This window comes from Somniosus microcephalus, chromosome 32 (assembly GCF_052327205.1).
Source record: "Somniosus microcephalus isolate GS21.2 chromosome 32, FLI_Smic_1.0, whole genome shotgun sequence".
Lineage (NCBI taxonomy): Eukaryota > Metazoa > Chordata > Chondrichthyes > Squaliformes > Somniosidae > Somniosus > Somniosus microcephalus.
In genome coordinates this window covers 40,074,979-40,090,267 of record NC_141018.1, presented here as the reverse complement: position 1 = coordinate 40,090,267, position 15,289 = coordinate 40,074,979, and the positions used below count along the sequence as shown (strand labels likewise).

The 15,289-nt window shown below is 50.4% G+C and overlaps 1 protein-coding gene across 3 annotated transcripts in view; it reads right to left on the bottom strand.

Moving 5' to 3' along the window:
* The window catches only part of trpm1a (transient receptor potential cation channel, subfamily M, member 1a), a 71,192-nt gene that overhangs the window by 40,197 nt on the left and 15,706 nt on the right, over positions 1-15,289 (bottom strand). For all 3 annotated transcript variants that reach the window (XM_085972478.1, XM_085972477.1, XM_085972479.1), the window contains exons 4-8: positions 7,798-8,011; positions 7,461-7,585; positions 6,229-6,400; positions 4,614-4,788; positions 2,660-2,783 (exon numbers count right to left, since the gene is read on the bottom strand). In XM_085972478.1, coding sequence (XP_085828604.1) covers positions 2,660-2,783; positions 4,614-4,788; positions 6,229-6,400; positions 7,461-7,585; positions 7,798-8,011 — 810 coding nt within the window. The remainder of the gene's footprint in view (positions 1-2,659; positions 2,784-4,613; positions 4,789-6,228; positions 6,401-7,460; positions 7,586-7,797; positions 8,012-15,289) is intronic.

The following is a 15,289-nucleotide window of genomic DNA, read 5'->3' as shown; positions in this document are numbered from 1 at the left end:
ATGAGTTACCATAAACCCAAGAGCTGGGCCAATGAGTTACCATAAACCCAAGGGTTGGGCCAATGAGTTACCATAAACCCAAGGGTTGGGCCAGTGAGTTACCCAACTCTTTACAATCTATATTAACGATTTGGAGGAGGGGACCGAGTGTAACATATCAAAGTTTGCAGATGATACTAAGATGGGAGGGAAAGTAGTGAGTGAGGAGGACATAAAAAACCTGCAAGGGGACATAGACAGGCTAAGTAAGTGGGCAGAGATTTGGCAGATGGAATACAATACTGGAAAGTGTGAGGTTATGCACTTTGGCAGGAAACATCGTAGAGCAAGTTATTATCTTAATGGCAAGAAACTGGAAAGTACTGAAGTACAAAGGGATCTGGGGGTCCTGGTGCACGAAACTCAAAAGGTTAGTATGCAGGTGCAGCAAGTGATCAAGAAGGCCAATGGAATGTTGGCTTTTATTGCTAGGGGGATGGAATATAAAAACAGGGAGGTATTGCTGCAGTTGTACAAGGTATTGGTGAGACCGCACCTGGAATACTGCATACAGTTTTGGTGTCCATATTTAAGAAAAGACATACTTGCTCTCGAGTCAGTACAAAGAAGGTTCACTTGGCTAATCCCGGGGATGAGGGGGTGGTCATATGAGGAGAGGTTGAGTAGATTGGGACTCTACTCATTGGAGTTCAGAAGAATGAGAGGCGATCTTATTGAAACATATAAGATTGTGAAGATGCTTGATCGGGTGGAAGCGGTGAGGATGTTCCCAATGAAGGGTGAAACTAGAACTAGGGGGCATAATCTTAAAATAAGGGGCTGCTCTTTCAAAACTGAGATGAGGAGAAACTTCTTCACTCAGAGGGTGGTAGGTTTGTGGAATTTGCTGCCCCAGAAAGCTGTGGAAGCTACATCATTAAATAAATTTAAAACAGAAATAGATAGTTTCCTAGAAGTAAAGGGAATTAAGGGTTACGGGGAGCGGGCAGGAAATTGGACACGAGTCTAGGTTCGGAATGGTCATGGCCCTGTGGGTAGTGGAGTGGGCCCAGGGGCCGTGTAGCCTGGTTCTGCTCCTACTGTGTTCTAATTCTGTGTTAGATTTCAGGAGATGGTTTTATTCCTGTTCCTGGCTGGGGTGGAAATCGCCTTTACAGAAGGTAAGTACTGTAGAAAATATAGGGACAGAGTGATCTCCTGGAAGAATTTCGATCGCCTAGATGGGTCGGAGAGGAATTTCCCAGATTTTTTTCTCCCAAATTGGCCATTAGGTCTTTTATCTGGTTTTTCGCCTCTCCCGGGAGATCACATGGGTTCGGGTGGATGCAGAGTGATAGAAGATTTGAGGTTAGGATCAGATCAGCCATGATCTTATTGAATGGTGGAGCAGGCTCGAGGGGCCGATTGGCCTACTCCTGCTCCTATTTCTTATGTTATGTTCTTATTATAAATAAACCCAAGGGTTAGGTCAATGACTTACCATAAGCCCAAGGGCTGGGCCAATGAGTTACCATAAACCCAAGGGTTGGGCCAATGAGTTACCATAAACCCAAGGGTTGGGCCAATGAGTTACCATAAACCCAAGGGTTAGGTCAATGAGTTACCATAAACCCAAGGGTTGGGCCAATGAGTTACCATAAAGCCAAGGGTTAGGTCAATGAGTTACCATAAACCCAAGGGTTGGGCCAAATGAGTTACCATAAAGCCAAGGGTTAGGTCAATGAGTTACCATAAACCCAAGGGTTGGGCCAATGAGTTACCATAAAGCCAAGGGTTAGGTCAATGAGTTACCATAAACCCAAGGGTTGGGCCAAATGAGTTACCATAAAGCCAAGGGTTAGGTCGATAGCAAAATACTGCAGATGTTGGAAATCCGAAATAACAACAGAAAATGCTGGAAAAACTCAGCAGGTCAGGCAACATCCGTGGAGAGAAATTTGAGTTGACGTTTCGGGTTGGACACTTCTTCAAAACTGGAAAGAAAAGAAACTAGATCGAAGGCAGGGCTGCGATCGGACAAAAGAATAAAAGAAACAAAAGAAGTAAAAGAGATTAGAAGCTAGACGAGATGGTAATGGGCTGGGATTAGGTGTAAAGTGTACTGGCAGGGCAAAAGATAGCTGCCAGGTGTGAGAGAGAAACAAAAGGAAAGCGGGGGGGGAAAAGGAGTGGAACAATTACAAGAGAAAATGAAATGGGGGCCGAGCTTATGATCTGAAATTGTTGAACTCGATATTAAATCCGGAAGGCTGCAGACTGCCTAATCGGAAGATGAGGTGCTGTTCCTCGAGTTTACGTTGAGCTTCCGTGGAACAATACAAGAGGCCAAGGACAGTGAGGTCCGAGTGGGAATGGAGCGGTGAATTAAAATGACAGGCGACCGGAAGCTCGGGGTCACCCTTACGGACTGAACGGAGGTGTTCCGCAAAGCGGTCACCCAATCTGCGTTTGGTCTCAATGAGTTACCATAAAGCCAAGGGTTAGGTCAATGAGTTACCATAAACCCAAGAGATAAGTGTTTACACACCCAATAGTCAATCATTTTTATGGTCAATTTAAAAACAATGAAAAATAAATGTAAGATAAATTGAAGATCAACATGTGGAGAATAAACATGGTGGAATCGCTCGCTGACTATGGTTTCCATGAGGACACTCACTAACGCTTTCTTCTTCATACACTCCATGATGATGATGAACAGTTGCTGAGCCTGCTGTCGACTGTAGCTGAAGGTTTTCTGTACTGTGACCATGAGCTGATCTCGCACAGACTCACTGATTATCCTGCACAGAGAAAGTGGGAATGACGGACCTGTGAGTGAGTCCTTTGTATACCAACAACAACTTGCTTTTATACAACACCTTTAACATAGTAAAACCTCCCAAGGCGCTCCACAGGAGCGATTATCAAACAAAATACGACACCGAGCCACATAGAGGTATTAGGGCAGATGACCAAAAGCTTGGTCAAAGAGATAGGTTTTAAGGAGCGTCTTAAAGGAGAGAGGCGGAGAGGTTTAGAGGGAATTCCAGAGCTTAGGGCCTTAGGTGGAGCGATTAAAATTGGTGATGTGCAAGAGGCTAGAATTGGAGGAGCGCAGAGATCTTGGAGGGTTGTGGGGCTGGAGTCGGTTACAGAGATAGGGAGGGGCGAAGCCATGGAGGGATTTGAAAATAAAAGATGATAATTTTAAAATTGAGGCGTTGCTAGACTGGGAGCAAATGTAGGTCAGCAAGCACAGAGGGTGATGGGTGAACGGGACTGGATGCGAATTAAGGTACAGGCAGCAGAGTTTTGGATGAGCTCGAGTATTGCTGTAAGGTGGGGGAGTGGAGCCCTGCTGCGGGAGGGGGCCTCTGATTTCAGGGTTCATATTTTTCCCCAAATTCAGTTCATAACATGAGTCAATCAGCTGTGAACAAATAAGGCACTTTGTGACTGCATCACAGGCTAAATTGCCCTCACACATTCCTCCTTACGTTGTTCGGATGGGGATGGTACGGAGCTGCCCCTGGGTCAGTGTGTGGGGGGGTCAGTGTGTGTGGGGGGGGGGTCAGTGTGTGTGGGAGGGGTCAGTGTGTGTGGGGGGGGTCAGTGTGTGTGGGAGGGGTCAGTGTGTGTGGGGGGGGTCAGTGTGTGTGGGGGGGGTCAGTGAGTGTGGGGGGGGTCACAGTGGGGGGGGTCACAGTGGGGGGGGGTCACAGTGGGGGGGGTCACAGTGGGGGGGTCACAGTGGGGGGGTCACAGTGGGGGGGTCACAGTGGGGGGGTCACGGTGGGGGGGTCACGGTGGGGGGGGTCACGGTTGGGGGGGGTCACGGTGGGGGGGGGTCACGGGGGGTCACAAGGGGGGTGTCACGGGGGTGTCACGGGGGGGGGTCACGGGGGGGGTCACGGGGGGGGGGGGGGGGTCACGGGGGTCACGGGGGGGTCACAGGGGGGTCACAGGGGGGGGTCACAGGGGGGGGTCACAGGGGGGGGTCACAGGGGGGGGTCACAGGGGGGGGTCACAGGGGGGGGTCACAGGGGGGGGGTCACAGGGGGGGGGTCACAGGGGGGGGTCAGTGTGTGTGTGTGGGGGGTCACATTGGGGGTGGTGTGTGGTAAACCACTGTTATACCTGTCTGTAAGTGTATGTGTATTCCACTAGGTACAGGTCTGGACATGCCTCGGCTGACTCCTCCCACTATTCCAGGTATATAAGTGACTACCTCCCAGTCCCTTAGTATTCTGGACGGGTCGACCACTCGAGACAAGACCTTCATTCTTTAGTTAATAAAAGCCTGGTTGTTACTCGCTTAACCTCAGTCTTTTGAGTAATTGATGGCGCATCAGGGCGTCAGTGTGTGGGGGGGGAGTCAGTGTGTGGGGGGGGGGGGTCAGTGTGTGTGGGGGGGGGTCACATTGGGGGGGTCAGTGTGTGTGGGGGGGGGAGTCAGTGTGTGGGGGGGGATCAGTGTGTTGGGGGGGGTCAGTGTGTGTGGGGGGGGGATTAGTGTGTGTGGGGGGGGGATTAGTGTGTGTGGGGGGGGGATCAGTGTGTGTGGGTGGGGGGGGGGATCAGTGTGTGTGGGTGGGGGGGGGGGGATCAGTGTGGGTGATTTAAATCCGTACCCTCCTTCTGCGGAGTATTTGTGTGCGAATGCCAGGATGTCCGACGCTCGCCCGCTGCCGTCACAGACCACCACCGGCACCGGAGGATCCTCGCGGAGACTCTCCAGTACGATCGATATCACATTGGGACCACCTTCCACGATCAAACACACCACTGGCACTCCCTGACCCAGCCCTGGATACAAAACGGCACAAAGAGCAAACCTCAAACCAAAATCACATCTTTCAGAAACGTCAAACCAGCAAGTTTAGAAATACCATTGTAGGGGCCGGGCAGTGACAGATAGGAGTCACACACCGACCGCCCGACCCTTCAGCCTGGCTCCAAACTCAGCCCAGACCAATGCCAGGAAAGCCTCTGCTGTATGCTGGCTGCAAGGGCTTCAGTCTCACCCTGTTCCCTGCAGGACTGGGTCTACGGAACAAACCGTCTTAATCCCAAACTTAATCTCAGGCAACAGGACGCTGGTGTGGTCGCAAGAAAGCTTCTGAAATTGGAGCTGATGCAGATTGATGGGACAGTGTAGAGGGAGCTTTACTCTGTATCTAACCCGTGCTGTACCTGCCCTGGGAGTGTTTGATGGGACAGTGTAGAGGGAGCTTTACTCTGTATCTAACCCGTGCTGTACCTGCCCTGGGAGTGTTTGATGGGACAGTGTAGAGGGAGCTTTACTCTGTATCTAACCCGTGCTGTACCTGCCCTGGGAGTGTTTGATGGGACAGTGTAGAGGGAGCTTTACTCTGTATCTAACCCCGTGCTGTACCTGCCCTGGGAGTGTTTGATGGGATAGTGTAGAGGGAGCTTTACTCTGTATCTAACCCCGTGCTGTACCTGCCCTGGGAGTGTTTGATGGGACAGTGTGGAGGGAGCTTTACTCTGTATCTAACCCATGCTGTACCTGCCCTGGGAGTGTTTCATGGGACAGTGTAGAGGAAGCTTTACTCTGTATCTAACCCATGCTGTACCTACCCTGGGAGTGTTTGATGGGACAGTGTAGAGGGAGCTTTACTCTGTATCTAACCCGTGCTGTACCTGTCCTGGGAGTGTTTGATGGGACAGTGCAGAGGGAGCTTTACTCTGTATCTAACCCATTGTGTAGGAGGGATGGTGTGTTTTGGTGATTGTACAGGTGGAATTTTACACTGTGTAAAACAGAGGGTTATGGTTCTGGACTGAGCATGTAGTTGTCAGCATAAGGCAGAGGTGAAATTTATTCCATTTCCCAACTTCATCTGAACCCATCATCAATTGGCATATATTTCACAATCATTCCCAAACAGAAAAAAGTGGAGCTCAATCCCTCAGTGAGCAACATCATGAGCACCTGATGAATCTCCAAACTTCAGAGCAAAGGCTTGTCTTTTCAGTCTGTTGAATGTCACAAAGGCTGTGGAGGTAACTAGGCCCACAGGTGAGGGAGCGAACTGGTGACAGCTGAGCGATCCTTTGTCCTCCCTGCCTTATCAATATTCCCAGGCATAGGATGAAAAAGGGAAACCCACAGGTCATAGAGTCATGGCCAAGCGTCCTCAAACACGAGTACTCCACTGGAGCCCACAAGCCCTGTGCTCAAGACTATCACACTTTATACTGAAAAGTTGGACTCTTCCTTACGTGTGTTGATTTTCTGCAGGGAGATGTGTTTCTCCAGCTGCTGCCGGAGCCTGACCTCGGCTCCATACTTGCCCACACTGCCGTTATCGGCCAGGATGAAGTGCGAGTGCGTGTTGCTGAGAACAGTCAGTTTGCTCAGAGGGTTGGACATCATTTGATAGGGTTTGGTGATCTGTAACAGAAAGATCAAAAAATCAGTGACCCCCCACCGACCATCAGTGACCCCCCCCCCCCCCGACCATCAGTGACCCCCCCCCCGACCATCAGTGACCCCCCCCCCCGACCATCAGTGACCCCCCACCGACCATCAGTGACCGCACCACCCCACCCCCCGATGGAATTGGACCCATTAAATGTCTGGGAGTTGGGGTTTTGTGGAATAAAGAACGTTTCCCTGATGAAGAATAATTCCACTAAACTTGGAAAGAAATCAACTCGGGAAGAGTTGCCCCGGGGATTCGCAGAGCGCAGGTGAGCAGCAGGTTCAGGTGACAAGGGCGGTCCAGGAAGAGTTCACCAGAGGCTAGCTCACATCCGAGCTCTGCTGATGGGGACACAGGTGCAGACTTCAGGGGCAAGAAATCTCTGAATGCTCGAAGTATCTGCCGGGGAGCTTCCAGAATATGTCGGAGCCCGTTAACAACTGGGGAGCACCTCAGAGGAACGCTAGAGTCGGTGGGAGAGCACTTACGACAGATATTAGGGGCTCACACCAGTGTCAACGGATGTCAACAGTGGTGAGGCAACGTTTGGCCACCTGTTTAATTTTGGTTTTGCTCTTGGTCCATTTTGAAATGCAAACAGGGCACTGCAAGTCAAAAATCGTCCTCACAGTGTCAACAGTTCAGGAGAAAAGGGACTGTGCATCAAACAGGAGATAAGAATGGGATCGCACTGTGTCCAATGGGGGAGGAGAATGGGATCTCACGGTGTCCAATGGGGGAGGAGAATGGGATCTCACTGTGTCCAATGGGGGAGGAGAAGGGATCTCACGGTGTCCAATGGGGGAGGAGAATGGGATCTCACGGTGTCCAATGGGGGAGGAGAATGGGATCTCACGGTGTCCAATGGGGGAGGAGAATGGGATCTCCCAGTGTCCAATGGGGGAGGAGAATGGGATCTCACTGTGTCCAATGGGATCTCAGTGCAGCAGTGAGTGTTGAGTGAAAGGCTTCTGATTGCAGTCACATTCAGTGCAGTGGGTTTCTGACCACCAGGCTTTTCACACTTACATCTTTCCCAACTAAATCCATCTTGTTTTCTACAATTCCCCAGGGAGCAACTCCAATCACACAGATCCGTCCCATGGATTTGGGTGAATGATCTTTCAAGGCATCTCCTACGTGACGGATTACTCCTGAAAATGAACAATTAGAACAAGTTATTGTCAGCCTGAAGGGTATTACTGATGTACAGAGAGAGTGGGGGTGTCAGGGGAAAAGGGGAGAAATAAATTCAAGAGGAAACTTTAACCTCACAAAGAGCAGACTCCACACCCGTCCCCAGGGACCGCTCGATTGCCACAAACAATGGAGAACAGGGGGCAGGATGGATATTGTGGTTCCTAACCTGTGCTGACTCCACCTGTGAATATCCAGGCTCCCGTTGTCATTGCAGCTTTGATCAGTCCCTTGCCAAAGACCTGCTTTAGTTTAGGCTGCAGTTCGAAGTTCTGAAGTCCGCCATGAACGGAGATGAGGAGCTTGGGTAGCTCGAGCTCCCACTCCGTGGTCATGAGATGGAGCAGGAGATCTGGTTTAGTGTCATACGAGACACGGATGTACTGTAAGATCAGAACAAGAGGAAAAGGCAGTTAGACAAATAAATTCCATCATAGATCATCCCATCACCATCCATCTGCCGCATCCCTCAACCTCCTCTCTCCTGAAGTGTGTTCTCCCGCGCTGTTTCATCCTCACCTCTCACCTGAAGGTGCCGACTCTCACTGGGGTACAGTCCCTGAAGGTGCCGACTCTCACTGGGGTACAGTCCCTGAAGGTGCCGACTCTCACTGGGGTACAGTCCCTGAAGGTGCCGACTCTCACTGGGGTACAGTTCCTGAAGGTGCCGACTCTCACTGGGGTACAGTTCCTGAAGGTGCCGACTCTCACTGGGGTACAGTTCCTGAAGGTGCCGACTCTCACTGGGGTACAGTTCCTGAAGGTGCCGACTCTCACTGGGGTACAGTTCCTGAAGGTGCCGACTCTCACTGGGGTACAGTTCCTGAAGGTGCCGACTCTCACTGGGGTACAGTCCCTGAAGGTGCCGACTCTCACTGGGGTCCAGTTCCTGAAGGTGCTGACTCTCACTGGGGTACAGTTCCTGAAGGTGCTGACTCTCACTGGGGTACAGTTCCTGAAGGTGCTGACTCTCACTGGGGTACAGTTCCTGAAGGTGCTGACTCTCACTGGGGTACAGTTCCTGAAGGTGCTGACTCTCACTGGGGTACAGTTCCTGAAGGTGCTGACTCTCACTGGGGTACAGTTCCTGAAGGTGCTGACTCTCACTGGGGTACAGTTCCTGAAGGTGCTGACTCTAACTGGGGTACAGTCCCTGAAGGTGCTGACTCTCACTGGGGTACAGTTCCTGAAGGTGCTGACTCTCACTGGGGTACAGTTCCTGAAGGTGCCGACTCTCACTGGGGTACAGTCCCTGAAGGTGCCGACTCTCACTGGGGTACAGTTCCTGAAGGTGCTGACGCTCACTGGGGTACAGTTCCTGAAGGTGCCGACTCTCACTGGGGTACAGTTCCTGAAGGTGCTGACGCTCACTGGGGTACAGTTCCTCAAGGTGCTGACTCTCACTGGGGTACAGGTCCTGAAGGTGCTGACTCTCACTGGGGTACAGTTCCTGAAGGTGCTTGTAGTGTATGTACCTTTAAGAGAGAACTACTTTTACAGCTCCTGTATACTGTAGTACCGGCACTGACCACACCTGTATATAAGCCTTGAGCATGCCTCTGTACCCCAGTCTTGAGACTACCCTACTCCAGTAAACACCTGTTGATTGTTAAGTTACAGCATCCGTGTGGTTATTGAAAAACATCATACTCTCAGAATCACGGATCTAACAGTGGCGACGAGTGTCGATTCGAATCTACCTGCAACTCTGCATTTCCCTTCGAGGATTCGCTCCGGAGGGCGGTGGAAGAAAGTCGAGGCCAGAAGCACGGGCGTCGACCACGAGCAACCGCCCAGTCGTCCGGCAGAGAGTGAACATCGCAGGGGAGGCTGTGGAGAGCCGGGCTTGGTTCCCCAGCCACGATGATCAGCAACAGACTGACGACAGGTACAGCGCAGACTCTTCCCAGACAGCGGCGGCTGGAGCCGACCGACGGCGGAGAAAAAGCCGAGCAGCGTCGACGGGGTAAGATAGAGGGTGAAGCGCACAGGGCGCAGCCGGGGGTTGAAAACCGAGCAGCGTCGAGGAAAAACAAAACGGAGAGAGAGGGTAAAGCAGCAGCTGGGTTCAGGGCCGAGTGACGGAAACGGGAAAGGCGCGCAGAAAGAAAGAAAAAAAAAAACGCGCAGAACACAGCCAGGGCTCAAGGGCTGAACAGTGTCCGCGGGAAGAAGAAGGGAGAGCGCGGGAGACGCCATTGAGCCGCGGAGAAGAAGGAAGGGCGCAGGAGATGCCATTTTGTGCCAGCGGAGAAGAAGGGGAAGCGTGGGAGACGTCATTTTTGACAGTTAAATCACACCCAGGGATGCAGAAGAGTGGCAGTATCTCTACGTTTGACAATGAAGTCGAAGATTGGGCGACATATGTGGAAAGTATTGAGGTGTACTGCAGGGCGAATGAAATGCCAGATACTAGGAAAGCACTGGTTTTGTTAAATTCCATGGGTGCAAAAACTTATGGGTTACTACGAAACCTAATAACCCCAGAGAAGCCTGTGAACAAGAATTTCAAAAGCATAGTAGAAATCCTACAGGACCACTTAAACCCCACACCGCTGCTGATAGCAGAACAATTTAAGTTCCATAAAAGGAACCAACACAAAGACGAAAGCAATGCGGAGTACCTAACGGAACTGCGCAAGCTATCGAAACACTGCCAGTTTGGAGCAGGACTAGCAGATACGTTAAGGGACAAGTTTGTGTGTGGGCTGCAAAGTGAAGGAACCCAGAAACGGCTTCTATCAGAAAAGGATCTTACGCTGGACAAGGCTTTCAGTATGGCAGTATCACATGAAGCAGCCGCAAGGGGCGCTGCAGAGATACAATGGAGACCGCAAGAATATGGCACCAATGAAATGTCCTATGGAACAGGGAAGTGCTATCGCTGCGGCAGAACAACACATGACCAGAAGGATTGTTGGTTCAAGGACCAAGTGTGCAGACAGTGTGGAAAAGCAGGACACATAGCAAGAGTCTGCAGGTCTGGGAAGAAAACCAACAGCAAGAAATCTCCACAGGAGAAGTACAAAAAGGTACACAAGGTGATGGACAGTAGTTCAGACGAACAAAAAAGTGACACAGACTCCAGAAGCAAGGAGCTGGGTTGTCTGAAACTACATAAGGTAACCAAAATGGAGGATCACCAGACTATCTGGGTCACGCTCAAGATAGCCGGAGTCCAAGTGAAAATGGAATTGGACACAGGATCAGCCCTAACAGTCATAAACCAAAGGGACGACAAGCAGCTATTTTCACATATACCCTTGAAAGCTACAGAGATTGTCTTGAAGACGTACACGGGGCAAAAAAGTCTACCCCAAAGGAAAAATAAGGGTGAAAGTGATATATAAAGGCCAGGAAATACCTAAAATGGACATATATGTATTGCCAGATGGAGGACCACCACTGCTAGGACGTGAATGGATCCGGATAATACAATTAGATTGGCATTCCATACAGGCACTGAAGGTTGAGGCCAAAAAGGATGACGACGTCACACCTGGACGACTGTCAAAAATGCTAACTGACACAAAAGAAGTGTTCCAGGAGGGACTCGGAAAACTAAAAGGCATAACAGCAATGATTAAAATAGAGGAAAATGCAAGCCCAAAGTTTCTTAAGGCCAGACCAGTGCCTTATGCGATCAGACCAGCTGTCGAAGCAGAGCTGGAAGGGTTGGAACGTTCAGGAGTACTGTCCAAAGTAGACTGGAGCGAGTGGGCTACACCCATCGTTCCTGTAATGAAGAGGTCGTTGAGTAATACGCCTGGGGAACCAAAGAAGGTCCGCATCTGTGGGGATTTTAAGGTGACAGTGAACCCAGTCCTTCACACGGTACAATATCCGCTTCCACGAATTGAGGATATTTTCGCCTCGCTATCTGGAGGTAAACACTTCACCAAAATTGATCTAGCCCAGGCGTACTTGCAAATGGAGGTAGAAGAAGCCTCGAAACAATACCTTACGATTAACACTCATAAAGGTCTCTATCAATACAACCGGCTGGTGTTCGGGGTAGCATCGGCTCTGGCTATTTGGCAAAGGGCAATGGATCAAGTCCTGCAAGGGATTCCAGGGACCCAGTGTTATTTGGACGACATCCTGGTCACGGGCGAAAATGACAGTGATCACCTCGCCAACTTGGAGAAGGTGCTCACCAGATTAAAGGAATATGGGCTACGAGCTAATCGCCACAAGTGCGAGTTTTTCCAGAAGCAGATCTCGTATTGTGGCCACGTCATCGATGAAGAGGGGTTACATAAGTCCCCTGAAAAGATTGAGGCAGTAGTCAAGGCTCCAGCACCGGAAAATGTGTCACAACTGAGGTCGTTCCTCGGGCTGGTGAACTACTACCATAAGTTCTTGCCGAATTTGTCCACGGTATTACACCCACTGAACACCCTACTGCAAACAGGGGTACCATGGAAGTGGAATGACGAACGTAGATGAGCTTTCCAGAAGTGTAAAGAATTGATCACATCTAAAGAGGTGTTGGCCCATTTCAGCCCAGCACTACCAATTCGTTTGGCATGTGATGCATCACCCTATGGTATTGGAGCGGTGCTGTCGCACAGATTCCCAGACGGGTTGGAGAGGCCAGTAGCCTTTGCGTCTCGGTCACTAACCTCAGCTGAGCGCAACTACGCCCAGATTGACAGGGAGGCCCTCAGCCTGGTATGGGGAGTGAAAAAATTCAACCACTATCTGCATGGGCAGAAGTTCACCTTGCTGACTGACCACCAACCACTTGTCTCCATCTTTAATCCTAAGAAGGGCGTTCCAGTGATGACTGCACAACGGTTACAAAGATGGTCCCTGTTTCTAGGGGCGAATCAATATGAAATAGAATATAAAGGCATGAAACAGCATGGAAACGATGATGGGCTATCGCGCCTGCCACTGCCTACTGTGGAGGAAGCACCAGCAGTGGACCCTATCGAGATATTTTATTCGTCAATAATTGAACGATTGCCAGTAACGAACGCGGATATAGAGAAGGAGACCCGCAATGATCCGACGCTGTCTCGGGTATATGATTTGACGGTGAGGGGATGGCCAACACATGGCGACTCACTGTTGCCAGCATTCTCATCCAGAAGAGAACAGCTGTCAGTATGCCAGGGGACAGTGATGTGTGGATCCAGAGTGGTGATTCCACCCAAGTTAAGGGAGAGAGTGTTAAATGAGCTACATGAAGGTCATCTGGGGGGAGTGAAAATGAAAAGCCTTGCTAGGGCTTATGTGTGGTGGCCGGGAATCGATCAACAAATCAAAGACCTAACCAAGAGCTGCTCAGGATGCCAGACGGTCCAAAATGCACCACCACATGCCCCTCTACACCCATGGGAGTGGCCCTCCTCTCCATGGCAACGGGTGCATATTGATTTTGCTGGTCCATTCATGGACTCAGTGTTCTTAATAGCAGTGGATGCTCATTCGAAGTGGCCTGAGGTGATAAAATTGTCCTCAGCCACTACAGAGAAAACGATTGCAGTCCTACGGACCATATTTTCCAGAAACGGCTTGCCAGAGCACATTTGCTCTGATAATGGACCACAGTTTGTGTCCAAAGAGTTTCGAAAATTTATGAGAAGGAATGGGGTAAGGCATTACACATCTGTCCCGTATCACCCAGCCACAAATGGATTGGCTGAGAGGTTTGTACAAACCTTTAAGAAGGCGATAAAGGCCATGTGCGACGATGAAATTCCACTACAGCATAAGGTGGACAATTTCTTATTAGCCTACCGAAACGCGACACATGCAGTTACCAACCAGACCCCGGCCATGATGTTCTTTAGCCGAAGGTTGCGATCTCGTCTGGACTTGCTTAGACCAAATGTGCGAAGAAATGTTGAGGATAAACAATTCCAGCACCTCAATGAGAAGCCGACAAGGAGCTTCAATGTAGGACAACCAGTCTTGGCCCGTGACGACCGAACAGAGAAATGGCAACCCGGAACGATATGCACACGGCAGGGGCCATTAATGTACACAGTGGATGTCGGGGACAACATTGTGAGACGCCACGTTGATCAGATCTTAGCGTCACAGGAACGAGTCAGCCCCATGTCTCGCGTACCTGGGGATGAACCCGACATACCGGTAGCATCTACCTCCGTACCAGTAGCAGTGGAACCCGATGAACTAACCGATGAAAAGGGGCCAGAATCGCCTCCGCACCAAGAACAAGAACCTCAGGAAAGGCGCTATCCCGAAAGGATCAGGAAGCCGCCCCAAAGACTGAATCTATAAATGGGCTATTGTTGTTTAATGTACATGTTAAAGTATTAATTGTTATTTGAATATTATAGGTACTACTAATCTAAAAGGGGAGGAATTGTAGTGTATGTACCTTTAAGAGAGAACTACTTTTACAGCTCCTGTATACTGTTGTACCGGCAGTGACCACACCTGTATATAAGCCTTGAGCATGCCTCTGTACCCCAGTCTTGAGACTACCCTACTCCAGTAAATACCTGTTGATTGTTAAGTTACAGCATCCGTGTGGTTATTGAAAAACATCATACTCTCAGAATCACGGATCTAACAGTGCTGACTCTCACTGGGGTACAGTTCCTGAAGGTGCTGACTCTCACTGGGGTCCAGTTCCTGAAGGTGCTGACTCTCACTGGGGTCCAGTTCCTGAAGGCGCTGACTCTCACTGGGGTACAGTTCCTGAAGGTGCTGACACTCACTGGGGTACAGTTCCTGAAGGTGCTGACTCTCACTGGGGTCCAGTTCCTGAAGGTGCTGACTCTCACTGGGGTCCAGTTCCTGAAGGCGCTGACTCTCACTGGGGTCCAGTTCCTGAAGGCGCTGACTCTCACTGGGGTACAGTTCCTGAAGGTGCTGACTCTCACTGGGGTACAGTTCCTGAAGTTGCTGACTCTCACTGGGGTACAGTTCCTGAAGGTGCTGACTCTCACTGGGGTACAGTCCCTGAAGGTGCTGACTCTCACTGGGGTACAGTTCCTGAAGGTGCTGCCTCTCACTGGGGTACAGTTCCTGAAGGTGCTGACTCTCACTGGGGTACAGTTCCTGAAGGTGCTGACTCTCACTGGGGTACAGTTCCTGAAGGTGCTGAATCTCACTGGGGTACAGTTCCTGAAGGTGCTGATTCTCACTGGGGTACAGTTCCTGAAGGTGCTGACTCTCACTGGGGTACAGTTCCTGAAGGTGCTGACTCTCACTGGGGTACAGTTCCTGAAGGTGCTGACTCTCACTGGGGTACAGTTCCTGAAGGTGCTGACTCTCACTGGGGTACAGTTCCTGAAGGTGCTGCCTCTCACTGGGGTACAGTTCCTGAAGGTGCCGACTCTCACTGGGGTACAGTCCCTGAAGGTGCTGACTCTCACTGGGGTACAGTGGCAAATAATTTTGCTGTCTGCCTCCTCTCCCACTCCTCATTCTCGTCCTATCCCAGGGGCAAAACTATCCTCGTGTCCAGAACAGCAGCAGCTCCCCAGATAGGGTCTGATCAACACCTCATTAAAATTACACCAAAAGCGGATTTTGCACAGATCACATTTGTTTAACCGCACTCTAATTGAGTGAAACATTGGATCTAGGTCACAATGGGATTAGTTTATGAAATCAGGTTTAAGTCACACACTGGTCGCAGAATTCCAGTAATAAACATATTCAGATCAGCAGGGTGG